At 35.5% G+C, this 23,433-nt stretch overlaps 1 protein-coding gene across 2 annotated transcripts in view; it reads right to left on the reverse strand.

Moving 5' to 3' along the window:
- The window catches only part of GPM6A (glycoprotein M6A), a 302,473-nt gene that overhangs the window by 128,743 nt on the left and 150,297 nt on the right, over positions 1–23,433 (reverse strand). Inside the window, exon 1 of one of the 2 annotated variants that reach the window (XM_006736039.3) lies at positions 21,155–21,795. The exons of the other annotated variant lie outside the window; for it this stretch is intronic. Coding sequence (XP_006736102.1) covers positions 21,155–21,191 — 37 coding nt within the window. The 5' untranslated portion in view covers positions 21,192–21,795. Of the gene's footprint in view, positions 1–21,154; positions 21,796–23,433 lie in introns of those variants that run through there. 2 annotated transcript variants of the gene reach the window in all.

Raw genomic sequence — 23,433 nt, forward strand, 5'->3', positions numbered from 1 at the left:
TTCTCTATGAAAAATCTTTTCCTTTTGCTTTTACATCTGAAAGAAGGATATTCATAAACAATACAAAGCACCATTTTTAAACTAAGTTTTTATCTACTAGAATATAGACTCCAGGAAGGCTAGGACTTTGTGTCTTTATTTTTGTGTGTGTTTATAACTGCTGTGTATGGAGCAGTTCAACTATAGCTAGCACAAAGGGGGTGCCCATTGTGAATTTATGAAGTGATTAATACATGAATGAATGAATGAATCCAATAAAGACTGAAAAAATACCTTATAGATACATGCTGCGAAGTGTTAACCAACAAAAACAGCATTCCTGTCCATTGCTTTATTCCTTTTCTATCTACACTCTTCCCATTTTTCATTTCAGCTTTTACTTTCTAGCACATCTCTCCTCCAGCCCACCCTGCTCCTCCACCCACTCTTTTCTTCTTTTATGGATATTCATTAACATGTGTTAATCTAATGAAGCCACTGAAGACAGGCAGAGTGGGGCTGGGTCTGAATAGGGAAGAACAAGACAGAGAAGAGACTTGAAAAAGAAAGGAAAATGGGAGGTCTGAGGACAGACTGAAAAGAAGAAACAAAGAATGAAAACAAAGATGTTTAACTGATATGTCAGAAAAAAACAAAAGTAGGGCAAGAGAAGTATGTTTTCAATCTGGAAATCAAGGAAAACATTATTTTTTTTCTCCAAGAATTATCTTTAAATTGGCAAGATATATTCAGTTCATATCCATTAACAGAAATAACGAATACAAAATAAAAACATGCAGATCACTGATTTTTTAAAGATGTAACATTTTTGAGTCCCAATACTTGAAAAGCTTCGATCAAAGCATCATGAGGATAATACAAGAGAGACAAAACCTTTGCCCCCCAAACTAGAAATTTAATGAAGGAGCCAGTTCTAAAACAAACTGAAGCCAGATTTTATTACTGTTAATTACTTGCATAGACAGACATAAGAATGTTACAGAAACTTCTATCTTTAGCATTACAGGGTAATTTCAAAAGTTAATTTTGTTTTCTCAGGGTTGATTTTTAAATGCCAACCAATGATGAGTAAATATTTAACCCTATCCATCCTTTGATTGTTCTTGATGAACAAATCAGACCTTTAAATATAGAGAAAATATTAATACAGCTATTCAAAATAAAAAATAAATGAAAACTAACACATAAAGTAATTAATTAGAGCCCATAGCTTCAGATAAGGAACTCTGATAAAGAAAGAAAATGAGGAATATCGAAATAAAATTCATCAAGCCAACTGTATTGGTTTCATTTGCACTAGATGGACAGTTCATGGAACTAGGGAGTTATCATGTTTGAGCACAGTATGGATGGTAGTGGGATTAGAAGGCACCACAGTGCTCTAAAAAGAGTCTGCATTTGAATGAGGCCAGCAGGGTTTTAGGCTTAGTTCTGTCAGTAATTAGCTCCTTAAACCTACACAGTGAATTTCCTTTTGCAGAATGAAGATGATCTGTAATATCTCCTCCACTCAAAAATGTTACAAAGGATCCTGATTTTTAAAATTCATTTCAGTAGGAGACATTTGAAATATTCGCCTATGCAAAATTATGTATTTTATAGTTGATATTTATATTCTGTTCATTGCCTAATCTATATTTGACTTTCCATACAGGCATACTAATAAAAAAGAATCAAATTAAAATATGCCACCTTCATTGACTTCACATATTGTCTTGGCACCTAAACTGAGTTATGGAGACAGTAAATCTGTTATGTCCATTTTATCTTGTCTTTATTATTTTATTACCCAAATAACATTAAGCTAATTAAAAAATTTTGCTCCATTGTTGATGTCTTGTCCTCCTACTCTAAGAGTTGTCTGAGGTAGTGGTAATAAAAAAAAAAAAATGACTGGCAAAAAATAGGAAGTGTCCTATGATTATAAAGATTTGCTTCTATTTGTTATCTCCAAATTTTGTCCTGGTTAATTGTTACGTACAAGCCAAAGGAATGGAGTTGAAATATAGAAGAAGAAAAGACAGTGAGCCATGCCATAGGTCTTTTTCCAATTCTGTCTGTCTTGCTAATGACTTATCCTTTCATCATCTTCCTGGTCCCTAAATCTGGCCATGGCGGTGCTGGCTGGCAAAGGCAGTGTCTCTGTGCCAGGATGCCAATCTATGCCACCTGCATATGTCATCTGCTATGTGCTTCCCGGAATGGTTTAAAAGGGAAAGAGCTGAATAGAAATTACCATTTATAGCAATTCCATTTGTTCTGAGTAGTACTTGCATTTTCTCTGGAAGAGTACTTAATATTTTAAGGCTTTCCCAACCTTTTCTTATTAAAATCCATGCAAAATCAACGATACACTTGGCAATCATCTAAGTGAATTTTTAAACATCTACGTCTTTGTACATATTATGTTTATCCTATCAATACTACATAAATCAATACAGAATGGCATATTCAACGCCATTCTTAGAAATGTCCGTCCATTTTGCCATTCTCTGGACAGTTTTCTATTCCCCATCTAGTTACCATCTTCTGAGAAACACAGTTTCTCAATTTCTGAGCATGTTTAATCGACCACTATGGTTGTCATGCCAACCCACACAGAGAATTCTGAGCTTACATAGGGCATTTCAATACAGTGACCCAATTACTATCTGTCAACAAATTCACCAGAAAAATAAAGGGACTGATACATTAATGAGATTTATTTCCTGAAGCTGCACTATAGAGATGTTTGGAAGAATTAAAACTGCCATCAATTTTTTAAATTATCAGAATGCTGTAAGTATCACAAGTATGATGCTTGTAATCTTTTGCCTTGGTTATTGCCTTTATGAGTTTATTTTATGAAGTATTTAGCTTCTCTTTTACTACAAAAGCAAATGCCACTGGGGTATTTACTTATACATGGTATAAAGATACCATATTCTCCAAACTGGAAATTACCAAATAGAAAAATCATCTCAATTCTATACAATAGAATGAAAGTTTATGAAGGCATAGGTTAAATTGTATAATCTTGTTAACTGTTGCTTAAGGAAGTCTTTATTTAGTTCAAAAGCAAGAATAACAAATGCTATGGATTGGAGGACTTTGCAACATGATAAAGTCACATATTAATTGAAAAAAAGATAGATTGTTCCTTCTTATGTAGGAAAACTAGGCCAGCATGAATGCCAACACTGAAGTGAAAGAAATGTTTAGATTAATCCTTTAGATATATAACATAAAAAATGTTTTATTCTCACTTGACCATTTCTTTATTATATCTATAATAATTTGCCTTTGTTGTGTAACTATGTGTGTTTATGTCTGAGAGAGAAATAATGAGTAAAATATGAATGTTTCTATTTTCTGGTAGATATTTCATGTGTTTTTGGACTAGAGATTCCATTTTAATATAATCATTCCATGTATAATCTCTATCTACTAGCCAACAGAATATTGAGGCTCAGATGAGTTTATTTTATAAATAACATCAGATAACAGATAAGGTTATTTTATGAAAAAATAAGTAAAGATAAATGAAATGTATGAATAGAATCTAGTTCTGGTAAGATAACAAGAATGTAATAATGTTCTTACATTGCCTTGGAAAATACTGGGTTTAAAAAACATGTCTAAAATTAATAGAAACATAGATAAGGAACTCAAGTGCATTTTCTTAACATTGCAAATAGGAACATGAAGGTCATGGAGGTTAAGTGGTTTGCCATTTACCACCCAGCCAACCAGTGGCAGCCACAGAATCTGGAACTCACTTTATTATTCCAAATTATGAATTTGCAAAGTTCTTGGATATGCTGCTATAAACATTCTTATATGTAAAGGAAGACTTATTTATGAAACACTAGCTTTACATGTTAAAAATTAAACTCAGGAATTGATTATAATCATCTTAATTTACATAAGGGAGAAGAGCATCAGTGATCTCTTGCCTAATGGAGACTACTCAGAATAATAATAGTAAAATGGAAGCACCAGTCTAAAACACACAAGAGAAATATTTACCACAAAATTGGGCCGTTCATATTTCTCTGTCTCTGTCTTTTTCTTGGTCTTTCTCTCTTTCCCTCTTTCCCTCCCTCTCTCTCACACACACATTTTCATAATAGGAGCAAAATATTTTCCAAATGTTTTGTGGTTTTTACTATCTTTTTGAAAATTGAAATACTGTCCCCACCCCCAGCACCTTTCAAAACATTTCCATATATCAACATCTTTATGGGAAGCATGTTTTTTTACTCAAATTGTTCACAATAGCTTATGGCAAGAACTGATCAAGAGTCTTAAGGCTGCAACTGAACAGTCGTAGAGGGGAAGCCAGCATTAGGAGATATGTCGGAGGTAAAAGCATATGATGAGCAATTAGATGTAGATGACAAGGTGGAAGACAGTAGTAGTGACCGCCTGGGCTTTCATGTTTGGATACAGCATATGCAAATGGTGACAGAAGGGATGGAAGTCAAGGACAAAGTATGTAGAGAGGATTCTGCTGTAAATGGATAAATTCCACTCTGGACATGTTGCTTTTGAGGTATCTGTGGCAGACAGCCTCTGAGCCGGTCCTCGGTGACCCCTGCCTTATGGTGTTCGTGCCTTTCTGAATCTCTTCCGCTTGTATAAGGGCTACCTTTATTGATTTGCTTCTAATGTACAAACTATGTCAGAGTGGTGGAATGTTGTCTCCAAGCTACATTACAAAAGCCCTGTGGCTTTCATCTTGCATGTTCTCTTCTAATGTCTCTTCTACCCAGGAGAAGCCAGCTACTGTGTCATGAGGCAACCCTGTGGTGGGGCCCATGTATAAGAAATTGCAGCCTGACCACAGGTGACATGTGACTAAGCAGCCAAGCAGACCCACTCCCATGCGGGAGCCTTCAGATGAGACCACAGCCACAGTCAACAGCTTGGCTGCAATCCAGCCACTTCCCAACAGGTTACTCTGATTTTCTCGTAAGCATATCATTGATAGCTTCTTACTTATCTATTTATTTACATCTGGATGTTGTCTAGGTTGGAATCTGTCTCCACGTCCACATCAAAAGACCCATTATTTAGTCTGCCTTGTTCAGTGGCACTTAGAAGAGTGGTCACATAGTCATTCTAAAATAATTATCTATGTGTAATCACAAAAACTTGCAGATTTAAGATGGCTTTTAGCATGGACAGGGAGGCAATATAACATAATAAATGAAAATAATAGCATATTCTAAAAGATTATAAAAACCCACTTTGATTATCTACAATTCACCAAGCAGTATCAATCATGTAGATAATTTATGAAACTATCCCTTTAATAACATATCAAACCCAACATATAGATATTATTCTTCCTATTTTATAGATGATAAAATTAAGTCTGTTGATTGGAATTTAGTAGTATGACTAAGAAACATGGCCAGCATGCAACAGAGTTGGGACTAGAATCCATAGTTGAAGGTTCTGGTTGTTTCTACTACCTTTCCCCTGGCAGTTGATGATTTTCACTGTGACTATGTAAAAGCTAGAATATAAGCCATTTGCCATTCTATTGCATTCACAAAGCTCTTTCACTGTGTTTACCAAAAACAGATCGTAATTCTGCCATGACATTTACATCTGGGAATCCTGCAGTAAGAAGTGGGGTATAATTCTTAGGGGCAGTACTGAATGGAAGGCATGGTCTTCAAGGTTTTACATGGTGCAAACTGTTTGTTTGCTTTTGAGCTAATGAACATGTAATAAGTTCCCATAGGCATTTCCTTCCCCAGGGCATACTGAACTCACTTTGAAAGTTGTCCTGATCCAAAACAATAATTTCACCAATTTCTATAAAGTCCCAATCTGTGTTTTTTGTGTGTTAAGCCTATGTCTTCATTTTTTCACAGTAAAATAGTTACCTCAGATTCTTAAGAGTTCTCTTCTCTGGAAAAATTAACTAGTCTGACATCATATTCCATTCCAATGTGTGAAAAATGTCCAGTCATTTCTTCTAGAAAATATATGTATGTTTTAACAGAGGAATGCAAAAAAACAAGTAACTGTATAACACATGGAAATAACTGGGATCTCAACAGTAACATTTTAATATTCATTTTATTTAATTAGTAAATTAAAAATGCCTGTCACCTTAGTTATAATATTTATAGTCATTTAACTATGTTTAGAGCTGGCCTTTATTGGATCTTTCATGACCTCTGACATAAACTTTATGATGTTTGTTAAATAGCTAGTGAGACTAACATTGGTATTAATAGCAGCAACAGTTCATGACAGTCCAGGGTGACACAGAATCAATGTTCAGACCCTCCCCCTAAACAACTGAGCTCTCATGTACATTGAACACATGAGAACTGTTTTATTGTTACATGCGTTAGCATTTTCAGTAACTCTGTTTCGTATCTCAATTTCCCCCTTCATCCCATGATTATAATTTCCTCCTATATCTACTGAATCATCCAGATGGAAGGCTGTGTATCATTGCACATTTCACACCACTTTTCGAAGTAATCAAGAACTTACGCACATGATCATAGATTTCAAAAATCCTTTTGATTTTCAAAAAGCAAAATTTGGGGGTTATTATCCAGAAAGTTCTCATTTTAAATGACTGCCATCTCTGACTATGTTTTCCTCTCAGGCTTTGGGATTTCAAATCCACAATATCCTTATTTTGATATATAAATTATAAATCTCAGTTGGGAAATTCACTGTGAGTTTTATACAGTGGCAATAATCTACTAGACCAGTGGTTCTCTGTGTGGTCCCAGGATTGGCAATGATAATAAACTTGGGAAAGCATTTAAAATACAGATTCTTGGGCCCCACACCAGACTTACTGAATCAGAAACTGAGATCACAAGTAGCGGGAGAGGCGGAAATCTATGACAGGACTAAAACAGGTGATATTCAAGCAAACCTGAATTGGAAAACTTCTCTATTAGACTACAGTACTACCACAACTTGTATAACTTACAAAGATACAGAAATCCCAAAAGCACCAAAATAGCATGTCCATTGCAAAGTACAGTTAATAATCATTCTTCTTTTTTTTTTTTTAAAGATTTTTTATTTATATATTTGACAGAGAGAGAGAGAGACAGCGAGAGAGGGAACACAAGCAGGGGGAGTGGAAGAGGGAGAAGGAGAAGCAGGCTTCCCGCTGAGCAGGGAGCCTGATTCGGTTTGGGGCTCAATCCCAGGACCCTGGGATCATGATCATGATCTGAGCCGAAGGCAGATACTTAAACACTGAGCCACCCAAGCGCCCCAATAATCATTCTTCTAAGTTATTTACTGACAACAAATTAAGGCAAAATCATCACCTCATCTCTCACAAAGGTTGCTGGTTTATTATTTAATAATTTTTGAGGGAGCTCAGCTGTTTAAACTCAACAGTAAGATTATCTTTAAACCGAATGTCATAATAGCACCCAATTCACCACATTTATAATCTGGTTAAACAGGGTGGATGAACATCCCCTTTGTAATACTGTTGCATCTAAATAGCAAGACAGGAGTCTTTGGTTATGGGATGCAGAAAACTGGAGGAGCACAGCTTGGTTTCACAATAAACAATTTGGTGAGTTTCTGCCATCTTCCTTGCAAATTTACCAAACATGGCCTTACCAAAAATTTATAGACAACATAAAAACGCTTTAAAATTATTTTTCGTTGGGGGAGTGGGGTGTGGAGGCAACTTAACTCTTTTATTGACACAGATAGGTTTGATTTTTTGCTACTCTTCCCAAATGTGTCATTTCTATTAAGCTCTTAAACTGGAGTCATTCTTCATCAGAGCAAATGTAGCACACAGTTGAAATGTAAGCGTTTTTTTTTTTTTTTTCTCTTTGTGGCCTACATTTTCTCCTTAGAAAATAGTGAATTTCCTCAGGAAAGCAATTTTACCAAGGGAAATATAAAATGCATTTTTTTACACAGCTCCAAAAGAGGTATTCAATTTTTGTCTGGCAAATCCTCAGCTGTATTTCACATAAAAGAAAACGAAGGAAATTGGAAATCCTTGCCAGGGGCTAGTTATGAGCAGAGAGTTCAAAGATTTCAGTGGCCTGATATAACATCTCCTTTTTTTTTTTTTTTTCATTTTGCAAACTGGGGAACAACGTTATTCTTTCCCAGCCTTGCGCTCTAACCCTGTCTGGTTTCTTGCCCCTCAGTATCTCAGGCAGAGCCCGGGCTTTTCTCTCCTCAGCTGTCCCAGTGAGCTTCAGCCACTCTCCTTTCTAGACTCTTCTAGCCATCAGCTCTCCTTTGAAATAAAAATCATTTCTGTTTTGGCCAAAACATATATCCATTTTTGTGGTTTCTGACTGTGAGCCACTGCCATTTCTGGGCAGTATCATTCAATGACCTTTTCCACAAGCTGATGGTCCTTCATATTACCTCTCACCCCATAAACCACTAGACATTTCCATGAACCTAAGAATCAATTGAAAACAGCTTTGGAACCTCAACTTATAACAAAGACTGATATGAGTGCAACAAAGTAAAAACATATAGGGAAGAGAGATATTGATATTTTTATATACAAAAGTAAAAATTTTAATATTGTAGTGAGGGAAAAGGCTGAGGTCCAATAGACACCTCCAAAAGACTTCTCTTTGTCACCCTAGAAATAGGACGTATTTTCAAAAACAAACCAACAAAAACCCCTTAGTCAAAATGCATAATGCAGAACCCTTTTGATAAGAACATGATTCAAATATTTTTCAGATTTAGTCCTTTTTTTCATTCACTTTATTATGGTTTCTTAAGCCACATGGATTTTTAATAATGAATTTAAAAGAAATATTAAAATTCTTTCTTTCAAATAAGATGACCGTAAGAGTGCAATTAAAAAATATATATATATAGACTTCTATGTGGTCAAGAAGTCATCAAATGATTCCAATAACTGTAATTCGTGGTAGATGATTATACATTGTCACAGAAATTGAAGAGGAATCTCCTTTGAGACTCTACAAAATGGAACATACATAGCTAAACAGACTATATAAAATACAACAAAAATAAAATTACACATGTACCAAATCTAACCCAAAATCTTGGTTGGAGAAATAAATTGCTTTACTTAATCAATGTATGCTAACCAAATGTATGTAAGTTCATTTTTTTTTGTAATATGAGCGTCTTATTAATTGTACTGAATGGAAGTCATCTAAATAAGGGGCGGGACTCTCCACTCTCTGGACCAAAACTGATCTAAAATGGTCTAGTCCAAAAATAAAAAACAAAAAATAAAACAAGTCAGTCCATTCTATAGCAAGATCAGGTGCAGTTCATTATCCATTCCCATTTTTTTCTCACACCCACATATAAAAAATTTACAGGTAAAATTATGTGTCTACATTAAGTAATGAGCATTTCAGTGTTCTTCAGTACTGTCCTTAATTGTTGTCCACTCCAAAGCCTAAATTATGACTTCATACTATCTCTGAAACATAGATCATAAGACCCTTTCATTGAAGGCTTCTCTTTTTGCACAAAAAAACATCAAAATAACCAAACAGGTAATAGTTCAAGTAAATGTCTGGGTTACATTCCATATTGAAATGGCATGTAATTCTTTGTCCCTCAAGGATCACAAACAGCCTTGTAAACTTATCTTAGATGAGTTTATAAATAAGAACCACTCATGACAGAATGGCATTCTCAGCCTGTGGGAGATGAGAGTCCACTGAATCATGCCACATAGATGGAAAATGGTTTGGGGAGTGTTATTTTATCCAGGGAAAAACAAAGCAGATATTTCACTCTCTAGATGAAAGGACATGCTGTCTACTCTGAGACAGACAAAATAAACTGTACATCCTAATTTAGTACTATGTTTAATAAGCCCCTAACATACCAAAAGTTGAGGTCAAGTGACCTCAAAAATGAGAAAAATGTTAGCTTTGCCATCATATATGAATACATCAAACAATAAAATCTCCAAACATTTTGCCAATTTTTGTTAAAAGGGAAAATAACACAGCAGGTTAATGAACTCACAATTTGGAGAAAGTATGATGAGCTTACCATACTCCATGTAAATATAATATGCAAATCTTAATTATGCCTGTATTATTTTCTATTTTCTAAATAGAAATGATGAACACATTTAAAAAAGTTTCCATAAATGTACACACTAACAGGATAGCTATAATAAAGTACCATTTTTTTGCAGATGAAAATTGTCTATTAGCAATTTGACATGGTTCAACCTAATACACTTATAATATAGTCAAGTAAGCCACAAATTACCCAGTACATTTAAAGATAAATATCTTTGAATACCTAAGGCTGAAGTAAAGTGGTTATGCCAATAAATAGGAGGATATGTGCTGGGAATCTGATACAGATGGAATGGAGTGGCCAGTGAATTTGATTTTTTTTAAATTAAACAGAGCATATTAGATTTAAAAACATGCTCTGTATTTTTATTTTTATTTATTTTATTTTTTAATTATTTTTAAAAATATTTTTATTTATTTGACAGAACGAGAGAGCACAAGCAGAGGGAGCAGCAGAGGGAGAGGGAGAAGCAGACTCCCTGCTGAGCAGGGAGCCCGACATGGGGCTCAATCCCAAGACCCTGAGATCATGACCTGAGCTGAAGGCAGACGCTTAACTGATTGAGACACCCAGGCGCTACAGCTCCTAAGTCTTTCATGGTGTAGAGAGAAATGTCAGAAGTAAGTGTTTGCCACCTCTTCGATGACTAAATTTTATCTAGTGTTGCAGCAAATCACTGTATAAAAATAATGTATAAATAAATAAATAGAAAGATAAATAGATAAATAAATAATCTTTTCCCAAGATTATACTTTTTGGCCTGGCTATGTACCTGTCATGTAAAACATGACATAATTTTATATGTTCAGGAAGAACTCACTCTCAATTTTGCCAAACAATGGTATCACATGTTTATCCCAAAGCATAAATTAGTGGTTAGTACACCAAAAAATTAGTACACCAAAAACTGCAGGGAGAAAGATGATCCTTCAAATATTGTGTGAAATACTCCTCACATACCAATGACTAGAGCTTTTAGACTATGCCTTGGTCATAACCACACTATAAGGCAACTGTTCAAGATTGGGTACTGTTAAAAGCATGAAAACTAAAAGCATAAAAGATGGTAAAGGGAATTGTTACTCACTGACATGCTAGCCTTTAAATTTATGATCCTGAAAATGGACTAGCCGGGATAGAGCTTTAGAAAGACCTTATCTTACTAAATTGTCCTCTATGATTTTAAACTGTTATTTCTTCTGCAATTTTGTTTTCTTTGATCAACACTTACTAATGACCACAGTGAGCCTAGTGTCAGCAAGTTCATACACCACTATGCTATATTTCTTCATTAGCATCTTGTAAAATGTTGTGAGACTAACTTCCCAGGTTTCAGGAACCATCTGCTGAACTTGACAGTTCAAGTATTTCACTTAATGGCTGGAACTGTAATGTAATATCCATGTGGGCTCTTTAATAATAAAATTGAAAACCTATTCATTTTCATGAAGGCTGCTATCAAACCGTATCTTAGGTCAAAAAATAAAAGACTTCTCTCAGTTCAAATCTAAGGACACAAAATGGAGTCGTGGCAGCATTTTTCCAAGCTAGGTTTAGCTGTTCTGTAAGATCTGTCTTTGTTTAGAAAAGAAAATTTCATCCTTCCTTTAGACTGAATAGTTGATACCATCTTTTTCTTCTTCCTCCTCTTTATTCCCTCTCCATCCTCTTTCTTTTCCTCTTCTCCTAGTCTCCATCACTGTAACCAGGACCACCAACACCACCGCCATCATCATCATCATGTATGAAAAGGGCTGTAGGTTGGGTTCAAGAACAAAAGATAAAATCCATTCCCTTAAGGGATCTGTACTTTGAAAAGGGAGAAGGGTATAACATACATTACATAAAAAGATAAATGATAAGAGAAGCCATTCATTAAATGCTAAACAAACTTTTAGAAAATAATTATTCCAACAATTCAAAAAAGTGGTTAACCCTTTAGCATCCTTTAATTTTTGAAACTGACTCTCTGCCTCAAGGAAGTTTGCTTAGTTATGTTTTAAATGGTCGCAATGTGTTATGGAAGACAGGAAAGGAGACAAATCTGAATTTAGCAGACTCCTACAATGCTGCAAATATGATGAGAGGCCCGTCCACCAAGTCACTGCTTCATCTAAAACTCACGTTAAAACCACCAAACCCAAAGATAATGGTAGAGAAAATTAATTCCCCCCAAAATATGGGTTTTCCTGTATTTCAAAAAAAACCCCACTCTCAAAAAACCAGGACTGAGTAATACAGATTAAGTTATACAGAAAGTGAGTTCCAGTCGAAACAAAGAGTCAGGGCTGTAGCAAGTCATCTGATCTGGGAACCCATAAGTCAGTTGGCCAATCAGTATGACTGACTACAAAAACTGCTAGATTTTCTAAATGTTTGAGGTTTATAGAGAAAATGTGAGTGAATTGTTTCTGAATTCTAGATCTTACAATTTAATTACAATTTTCTATTGTGGGTAGATGAGTAAAGAAATTTAAAATGTTTCAAATTCAGTTATTCTGTAAGCTGCATTCACAGTCAACTTTTACTACAAAAGGATGAATTTTTTTAAAATTTGATGAACATCTATAGAACCTCTGAAGTATAAGCAAACCATTAATTGAATCTGGGTTTGGTAAGATGTGGGCACTACTAAAGACCATCAGAACTTCTCAGAGCCTAAGTAAGGTTGGTTTTAATAAACAAGCCGCCACACTCAATGTGATGTATACAAGTTCCATTGCTCAAATAATGCTCAAGCCTATATTTTTTAAATTCATTCTACTTGTAACATACTTGAAGGTATTTTAACAAAAATGAATACAATTCTTTACTACCACTGAAAAAGAAATTCTTGGTCTAGAATTCCAAAATTTGCATTTGAATGCTATTATTATGGTAAAAAATAATTTTTCTAACTAGAATCACTTTTTGTCCAAGTTGAAATTAAAACTATCTCATGTGTGATAGACACTGGGGAGGATATGTGCTATGGTGAGCACTGTGAATTGTGTAAGACTATTGAATCACAGACCTGTACCTCTGAAACAAATAATACATTATATGTTAAAAAAAGAAGAAGATAGTAAAAAGGGTAAAATGAAGGGGGGAAAACCAGAGGGGGAGATGAACCATGAGAGACTATGGACTCTGAGAAACTGAGGGTTCTAGAGGGGAGGGGGGGATGGGTTAGCCTGGTGATGGGTATTAAAGAGGGCACGTTCTGCATGGAGCACTGGGTGTTATACACAAACAATGAATCATGGAACACTACATCAAAAACTAATGATGTAAAAAAAAAACTAATGATGAATGTATGGTGATTAACATAACATAATAAAATTTAAAAAAAAAGAAAAAAACTATCTCATGTCATTAAAATCCTCTTTATTCTCTGGGTATTTGTATGAGGTTTTCTTCTTGTTCCCTGTAGAGTTGAGTTTGAACTAAATAACTATTGACCAAAGAGTGCATCCATAAAGTAAAAAGACATTGGATATTGCTAAGAAAACTATAATCCAATTTATTAATTAATGTTAGCATATATTGACACTAGGTACTTGATATGAAATGCTTTGGACAGTGCCCGGATTATTAAATATTAGCTACTGTATTTACTATTTTTATTAATAAAATAATCATGTTAATAAAGGCAGTAAGCTATGTTTTAGATGTGCAATCACTAACTTGAAGTACAAAATTGATATGGTATATAGACTATTAAAAATGAAAATACTGGGGTGCCTGGGTGGCTCAGTTGGTTAGGCGTCTGCCTTTGGCTCAGGTCATGATCCCAGGGTCCTGGGATCAAGTCCCCCATCAGGCTCCTTGCTCAGCAGGGAGTCTGCTTCTTCCTCTCCCTCTGCCCCTCCACCCACTCATGCACTCTCAAATAAATAAATAAAATCTTTTTAAAAATGAAACTATCTAGTAATGTAGGAAATGTGGAGAGGCATCTCAAAAACTAAAAAAAAAAAAAAAAGGCTATGTTTTTGGGGAAAAGGATTTGCCATGTATTATTTCTTTATTTGATTTATTTATTAGAACTTTTTCTCATCAAATAACCATAAAGGAATATAAGCAATTATAAAGTTTTTCTTCCACATGTTATATTATTAAAAAAATAGCTAATTCATCATTCAAAGAACCTTTCTATTGGAAGAAGTAAATTGCATTAAAAGAAAGAGAAAGCATTTGCCAAAACATTGAAATTTCTATTATTAGAGTGGAAAATGATAATTAGCAAAATTTTTCAACGGACTCACTTTTACTTGAGAATAAATAAAAAGCCTGCATGCTCCATAATAGGAGGAAATATGTGTTTTATGTTCCTAGCATCATTCTCAGAGAAAGATTCTATCAAATTGCTCTCTTTTGTAGAGGTAGGTATAATAAAAGATCATTTCTCATATAACAGAAATTTAGGTCCAAAAACATTAAGTGATTTAAACTATGTGTCAAAATGTCTTTCTTTTGGAAATCATTCTGTTGTACACAGCAGTAATGTTCCAACATGTTGTTCTACCTTAATACTTGAGGAACACACATCATTTAAAAGCCAAAAGTCATCCTTCCCTTTTTCTTCTGACCTCAGATTTGCTCATATTGTAACTTAATTCCCCAATGCACTCTACAACACATCCCAATTAGCTCCTGACTTTTATCTGGAACTAAAAAGTTAAATTCCCTACTCACAATTTGAAAGAAACAAGTCAGTTATCTTGCGTTTTTCTTTCCTTTTATTTTCACGGAGCAAAGAAGGAAATTTCTTTCAGATTAAGAATATCCAAGACAATGGTCACAACTTGAATAGAGAACACATGGGGAAAACATGAATTATTTTCATAATGTCAGCTAATCCACAGCTGTGCCACCTGTTAGTATGGATGATATCCAAAAGGATTTTGAAAACAAGCCAGGCAGTCTGTCTTCAATGTATGAAAAAGGAAACTGTCAAACATTTTGCATGGTGGGGAGGGGTTTATGTTCAAAGGAAAATGGAGGCCAAAATTGACAAACTAGCAGTTATCTTCCGTATTCTATGAATCCCACATGAGCCATTTGCCTTCTGGACTAATTAAGGAATAATTAATTTCTAGAACCATTTTGAAGTCATCACTCTAAGTACATTCTGTATCAATATCTCCATCCACTACACTGGACTTCTCACTTAGTCTCCTTAAATGTTTAAGATTAAGTTTCAATTCAGGGAAAAAATGAAGTCACTATATCAAGCAAGCACTTTCATTTTAAAAGGTTAATATACTCATTCTAATGATACCGTAAAATAAAACCTATCATGTATCCATTATCCTACCAAGATGGTAGGTAGAACATGTGTTATTGAGCATTCTGGAACTCTGAGACAAATAGCGCCACAGTTATAAAAAACAAAATTAAGCAATTGATCCAAAAAAAAAGATGACAAAATTCTATAATATTATATCTAAATTGCAGAAGTCATAATAACCAAAGCAAGGTAGAAGTTCTAGGAATATCTGCTGAGTCTTATGAAAAACACACCTAATGTTCCCCACTGACAAGTGTCTGAGGGCTACACTTGATAACCACATGATAATGATTTCTTAGACTCCAGTATTAACTGCTAGTAAAAGCACAGCTGCCAAATCACAAGACAGATTTCTCCTACACACTTTATAAAATCTGAACCTCGCTGTTTCCTCTAGCTTTGTTATTCAAATATCAAGAAGGCAACTGACAATATTTGCTGAGATGAAGCCTATTGCCTTTTTCATGAGTCTGCAAGTAACCAACATCCAAGATGCAAAAGGAGGCTAATTAATTCTTCCATGTAAATGACTATTCAAAGGTTTTTGATGTTGTGATTGTTATTCTCCTAGCCACTGTTCTATGGATTTCAATGGTATACTATTAAAGATTCCAATTCTATTAATAAAGCAAACACGTTAATGCATCTGGTTCTTTGACATCTTTGCAATGGTTCTCAAAGTATTTTACTACCAATACTTGCTTACTGATAGGTAGTGGTTTTAGGTTGAACTAATTATTCAATTATAAAAAACGACTGATGAGGGAAAAAGTCAGAATTACCTAGGATAGAGAGTAGTGTCAAGTTGAGATTTAAGTATACAATAAGTATACATTTGGTTCGGCTGCCACGTAGCAGGTTAAAGTTGGGGAAAAGTTCTTAACATTAAGCCCTTTACATAAGTCTCCTAGAAGGATCTGGACATTTGTTTTATTTAGAGGTCTTTTGATTGTAAAGAACAGAGATTCACTCAGATTAACTGAGGGATGGGCAGCTCAGTCACTATAATGATATTTGGAGGAATCGAGAGACCCTCAGGGCACATCGAGAAGCATCTTTTCTCAATTCTCAAGAGGGGAGTCCCGCTGACCCAGCTCATCTTTTTGGAATAAACTCTCACAGGTGATAGATTGCTGGCACACCTAGGGATTGCTGCCCTTGACAAAGCTGTCCACATCTGGCCAAAAAAGCCACAGTCGGTGATAATGAACACCGCCATAAGTTATAGAGCACGGCTGATTAGTGCAGTAGAAGTGTGTGGTTGAAGCAGAGCCACTTAAAAAAAAGTTGTGGTAGGTAGGCCATTATTGACAGGGTGTGGCCTCAATCTGAATGGCTCTCCTCCTCGCTACTATGTGACTTCCATCAAGTTAATCAACCTATTTGATTTTTAGTTTCCTCGATATTAGTACCGCTTAAGGTCATTGTGAAGAGTCAATGAGTTAATTTATGTAAAGTCCTTAGGCCACTATCTGTCATGGAAATCACTGGGCAATTTAAGTTGCCCAATATCCTCTTTTGTCATAAAGCCAAAGCTACCTCCCTTTTCACTTATTACAGTGGTGTCTTTTCTTTAGAGATGACGTTTGTCTCAAGAAGGGTTAGGCTGCAAAGTCATCCTTCAAGGCCAAACTAACATGAGTCAAAAAAATTTTCGAGGGGTGCCTGGGTGGCTCAGTCTGTTAAAACATCTGCCTTCAGGTCAGGTCATGATCCCAGGGTCCTGGGATGGAGTCCCGCATCGGGCTCCTTGTTCAGCGGGGAGCCTGCTTCTCCCTCTGCCTCTGCCTGCCATTCCCTCTGCTTGTGCTCGCTCTCTCTCTTGCTTGCTCCCTCTCTCTGTCAAATAAATAAGTAAAACCTTAAAAAAAAATTTTTTTCGAGAAGAATTTCAGTCAGCCCATAAATACGATACATACACGTTTGTACGTTGACTTCTTTATGGTGATGCATGTAGAAATGTATAATGTAAAACGAAAAGTATATAATTACGAGCAGGCACATCAAACATAAATGTACAGTATTAATTATGAGATAAACATTAAGATTGAAAGAGAGAAAAAATAAACCCATGTACTGTCCTTTCATCCAGATATTCTTGTTGGTTTTAATAAGCTAAGGATATGCTGACATGACACATGCATGCTGGACTAAAGATGAATGAATGACGGCCATTAAACCATAGTCATATGATCAGTGTTGAGATGATGAAACTATGCCTTGTCACACGAGTTTGAACTTCTACTTCCTCTAGTGACGTAGTCCTCGAGGGTCACCAAGGGTTGATTTCTCTTGAGGAGAGGGTAAACCGGACATCAGTGTTGGAAGGGAGGTAGTGGTTGTCTCTGTTTACCTCAAGAAGCTGACACACAGATTCATACACTGCTGCTAATTATACAAGAAGAACATGGTAACACTTTAGCCATTATCTTTTGAGACAATGAAACATTTCTGGTATATTACATGTCATTTTTGAGGCTTTGTTTCATATGATGTTCATGTTCAGAAATGACGTCAATCAGTTTTTGGCTATTTGGAACAGTTCAGCTAATTTATGAAGATTCCAACTTGCTAGCTCTTCCTGTTCATTACTATTTCCTTTTTATCTCTGTATAATTTCGTCATTTCTTCTAATCATTAATTCAGCAGCTTTGACCTCCTCCTAATTCAGTAACTCGTTCATTGAGGTTGTCTATAAAGTAATGGTCACCCACTTGGTTGGCCACCTGAACACACATTCACTAATTCACTATGATCAGACTCACTTAAATCATTTACATCTTTTCCCATAGGACTGGGCAAAACATTCCAGACATAGTTGCATGTCTACAAGTCATAAATGTATACCTTTTAAATCTTTGTAAAAATCTCTTCATGCACTTTGCTCAGTCTCTCTACAGTAACTGAAACCCTTGTTGCCATGATTGGATGACCATGTACTTCAATTTTTGACAACAGGGATGCTAGCTTTATTATGGCTGTATCCAAGGGCCACATTCAAAATAGCTTCTTTCCTTTTCCTCTTTCTTTTTCTCCAATATCAGAATACTGTTGGTTGCTTTAGTTGGACCCAAGATCAAGTAATTGGCTTTCATTTAGAGGGCATGTTTTACAAAAAAAAAATACATGTTTCTTAAAACACTAGCCTCCCACTCAGCACAATAAGATACTCACCTTTTGGGACAGTGGCAGAAATGGATGTAGCAACAGATTAATGACCCCATTTCAGTTTCACACCAAGCCATTGAGCAGAATGACTGGTGAAGTCACCCACACTTTTAAATTATCCTCTCTTCCAGGATGAACATATACAGTTAAATTAGGGTAAATATTAGGACTGCTTTCAATTGCCTTTTACAGATTAAATAGGGAAGGAAGATCTCATTATGAATAAAACTATATTTCTTATACAAAATCTTTTTAAGTCTGTAAGTTTGAACTATATTTTTTCAACTATGTTTATGAAACCACTGGCTTCCATTTTATATTGTAGTTGAATTTGGAAGTGGACATGGATAAATACTAATGTGAATTCAAGTCTTTCTAATTTGTAACAGAGAAAAATAGATTTAAATTGTAAGAAGGGACAGGAAAGCATCTTTCAAATGGGAGAGAATTCTGTGATATCTGCATTATTACTTAAGAAAATTCTGTGCAATTTAAGAGACACAGGATGAAAGTTAATGCACAGCGCTCTTTTCCTTTAAAGTTGATGGATCATTAAATCTGTCCACCTAAACTCTTAAAAAATCTCTCATGATTAATCTGCTTGTCAAGTAGCTTTCCAACTTAGATCCTCTAATTTGCATTGTTTCCTCCACCCCTGCACATGCATAGAGAGCATTTATGTGCAAATATAACTTTCTAAAAACAAACTTATATAGAAAAGGTGTCATCGGCATAGTTGAAAGGAATAGACCAGGAATGATGAGAGTTAGATCTTCTCAATTAATAAAAAAAGCTTAATCATAGATATTTAACTTACATCTTTACGTACTGATAGACCATCATACAACTTTTAATTTTTAAAAAACTGTTTTCCACTACTGTTCCTGATTTAAATATGCACTCCTTAATAATAAAAAAAAACCCACAAAAAAATGAAAAAACCCGCTGCAACAGGACCTTCCCTCATCACATCGCTGCTGCCTCCACCCCCATGAAGGAAAGATTTTCAGTGTTACCTGAGAAAAACATTATAACTAATTACATCATTTTTCTTGGTTCCTGCCTCTACCAAGGCTTGCTCAGACATTTCAACCTGTTATCACAATCCACAATTTATCTCAAAATTTTATTTACTGCAATGAATATCACTTCTCTATGTGAAAATTATCAGTTTATCTTTCCTTGACCAAGAAGCACTCTCCTTACGTGCTATAAAAAATATTAAAATAAGATACTTTATTCCTAAAGTAAAACAGTCAACAGAGATGCCTTTTAAGGGTGAAAATTACCAGGAAAATTGCCATTTCAAATCACTGGTGAATAATTAAGCTATTTATTCACACAATAAAGATAGTTGAGGATTTTTTTATTTAAAAAACAGATCACATGATATCTATGTAGATTATTGCGTTTCTTTACAGAGTATCATTAACGAGTGTGCTAGGGACTAAAATTTGGACATTACCTTATCTATTAACTTCCTCTATTGCCTTTATAAAATACTTAAATATTTAATGTCAATAGTCTTTGATTATATAGATGTGTTGAGTGTGTGTGTGTGTGTGTGTGTGTGTGTGTGTGAAGAGACTCAGCAAAGCTGAATGGCTCAAAATCATGAAAACTGTACTGTGCTTCCAAACTACCTGTTTTTTCCTGTAAAATAAAGTCTTCTAAAATAATGCATTTACATACATTCAAAACCAAATTTGACAGCTAAATCTTTCCAATACTACTCTTCAGTATTACCTTTGTGTAGTAATACCTGTGCCTCTCTTTGCATCCTAAGACCACAAGAGCGTTTTGTGTAACATTACATAAGTCTGAGAACAGGGATGAGAGAAAATGCTGCCGATCCTGAGACAGAGCCACAATTCCCTCCAGAGCTACCACTTGTCACACACACACAAATTCTAGAGTGTCTGAATCATTTGAAATTGTCAATATTTGGCCAGTTTTAACCTATAAAAATGACAATTTTACTTTAATTTATACAGCCAGATAGATATACCTACAAAGGCTAAAAAATGCATCAGAAAATACCTTTGACATTTATTACTCAGAAGTTGATTATCGTCAACTCCATAGAAAGGAAAACCTTACCATCACTATGCACTCTGAAAATTTATGAACCTTTGCTCCACCTATATTAAAACTAAATTGCGTCCACACAAAGAAAAAAAAGATTTTTTTAAGACGATGCACCAACCAGAATAGAATATATATATACGCTTGGTCTTTGTTCTATCAGATGTCCATCCAAAGGTATTGATAATGGTTACATCATCAGATTTTTAGCCACAACTAGCTCCAAATATTGCATCTGTGGCTCACACCAGGAGTCCCTGCCCAGCTCAACAAGCATGAAAACATGAAATAAAAGAACGTTAACAAAGACTGGTCTAAGAAAGAGATCGCAACAATACCACAATGCTCTTATCACCAAACTCGACTATGCATTGGATACTTAGATCTGAAAGATTTGCAAATAACGACAACATTCAAGCCAGACATTATTCCAAGTGAGGAACAGGCTAAAAGGGAAACAAAAAAAAAATGCCTTCCAAGAGAGAAACATTCATTAGCCCTACTGGCAAGTGTCTAAAGCAAACAAGGAAACTGCAAAATAATTACTTAGTTACAAACAAACCCTTTTTAGAACAGTACCTTTTTGTGTCTGTCCCTCTTCCATATTCTCTTCCATGGCTACCTTTCTTCAGTAGAATCTGGTACACGGAATTAATCAAAAGCTCAATTAGATGTTGGAAAAACTGGTGATTTTTTTTTCCCTGGGAAGCTCCCACAGCAGTGGCTTGGGCAAGTCCTCCGAGCTTAGCTAAGGCTCCCTCGCGCCTCTTGTTTGCTTGGAGACAGGCTGTCAAGTGTAATTTCATTCAAATTACTCTTCCGTGAAGATTATCAATTTTTCTTCTCAAAGCTGCCCATTGTGTACCACTGTAAGCAGGTATTCAAGCAAAGAGCCTGAGAATTTTGGGGGGAAATTTGGTCTGAATCCCAGTAGCCGAGACTCTGTGATTCACAAGCCTCGCTTTGCATTTAAAATGGGGAAAAGAAATTGAGGTTTGTATGGAAATCTGGGCTTTAAATTGGAAAGAGGCTGAGCTGTGAACAGATGGAGGGGTGTCCTCCTAACATGAAGCAGACCACCAACCCATGATTCCCCCTCTTTGCCACCAGAGTGGGAAAGCCCGGATTCCTGCCGGTTCTTTATGCCGCAGCTCTGCTTCTCACCAGTCAGATACCTTGCGAAAATGCATTTTCCTTTGCTCTGCTCTCTGAGTATCTAGTTAATTTGATTTAAAAGTGGCAAGAAAGGATGCAACTAAACCACCTCAGAGTTTATCTGTACGAGTTTAGTATTAACAGAGGTTTTGTAAGCTCACACCTTTCAGATTTAAAAAGATATAAAAGTATGGTTTTCAAAAGAATGAGTATAAACCCTTAAGCCTGAAAGATATATTTTAAGTAATTATTTTACTTCCGTGCCAGAAGATTCTTAAAGGAAAGGGAGAAAAACACTGAAATTTTTAAAAAGGCATCTATTGATGTCTTGGTAATTAATTGTTATCATTTTAGTCCACCAAAACTGCTGCTTTTAAGTGGGAATCTGATTTTAAATGGGAATTGTTTCAAGGGTCATTATTGGGGAATGAGTAGAATAATAGAAGGAACAAATTCTAGATAAGGAACAACGGGATAAGCAATTTATAATGGGAAGCTGCAGTCTGATTTGGAATGCAAATCACAACCCTGCAGTCTGGCAATAAATTAGCATTTGTACTTCAGCCCACTGAGTGAGAGGGCACAGTCCAAGAGTCTCAGTACTTCGCAAAAGGTATAGTGAGAAAATACAGTTTCTCTTTCAAGGGGGCATAAACCCTTACTACAGCATAAAGTATAAAGAAAGGAAGAATCCCTGTCTCTGTCTCCATGTCCAAATAAGCAAGCACATGGAGAAACACACACACACACACACACACAATTTCCTTACGATTAATGAAAAATAATTCACATCCTAATTATCCACAATATATCAGAGCATATATTTCACATGTTTTTTAAAGTGGGTCAGTAACACGCTACATACACGCCACCTTCGGAATCATTACAAAAGCAACTATTTAGAGGCAAGACAATTCTTGTACAGCATTCCACTTTATTTCTCATGATTTCTCCTAAAAGAATGTTTAGCCTTCTTACTTCTGCAGTCATCTGCTATTTATTTTCCCTATTCAAATGAATTTAACCCACAGGTAAGTATAATTCAAATAAATAAAAAAACCTCTCTCTTCTGAATATACTTCAATCTATATTCAAGGGTCTGTGAGCAAGCTGCTTACTCAGGGCACAGACTGAAAGAAAGAAACCATGAGGGAAATCAAAGAGCCAAATCAGAGCAGCATCTCTGCTCCAACTTATCCCTAGGCTGACATAACCTGGCGTTTAGTCAAAACAGAATGGAGCATCACTCCTCATTTATATTCTTTCCTCATTTTATACCACAGAAATCATCAGTGAAAAATCATTAATAGTAATAGCAGTAGAAATAATGATGCCACTTTAAATTTCTAGAGCACTTTACAAGCTACAAAACACATTCATATGCATTAACCCATTGGTAAAACCAATAGGAAAAGTATTATTTTTCCCTCATTTCGTGCTGGACAAAAACTGCGACCCAAGGAGATCCAGGGACCAAGTAAGTCTCAGAACCCATGTCAGCGATTCCTTGGCTAATGCTGTGACCCTGGAAGCCACTTGTCCTGCCCACACTGTTCCATGATGAGAGTCTCCAGCATCTTCACACCTCAGCCTTTCGTTTCCACCATGCATGGGAAAGAAAGAGAAGAAATGATAGGGAAATGAAAAGCATGCATTGGAAAAGACGGGTGGAAAAATAACTAGACTTTTCCTTCTGGAAGCTT

The sequence above is a fragment of the Leptonychotes weddellii genome, chromosome 2 (genome assembly GCF_054177405.1).
Source record: "Leptonychotes weddellii isolate Sample4059 chromosome 2, ASM5417740v2, whole genome shotgun sequence".
NCBI classification, from domain to species: domain Eukaryota; kingdom Metazoa; phylum Chordata; class Mammalia; order Carnivora; family Phocidae; genus Leptonychotes; species Leptonychotes weddellii.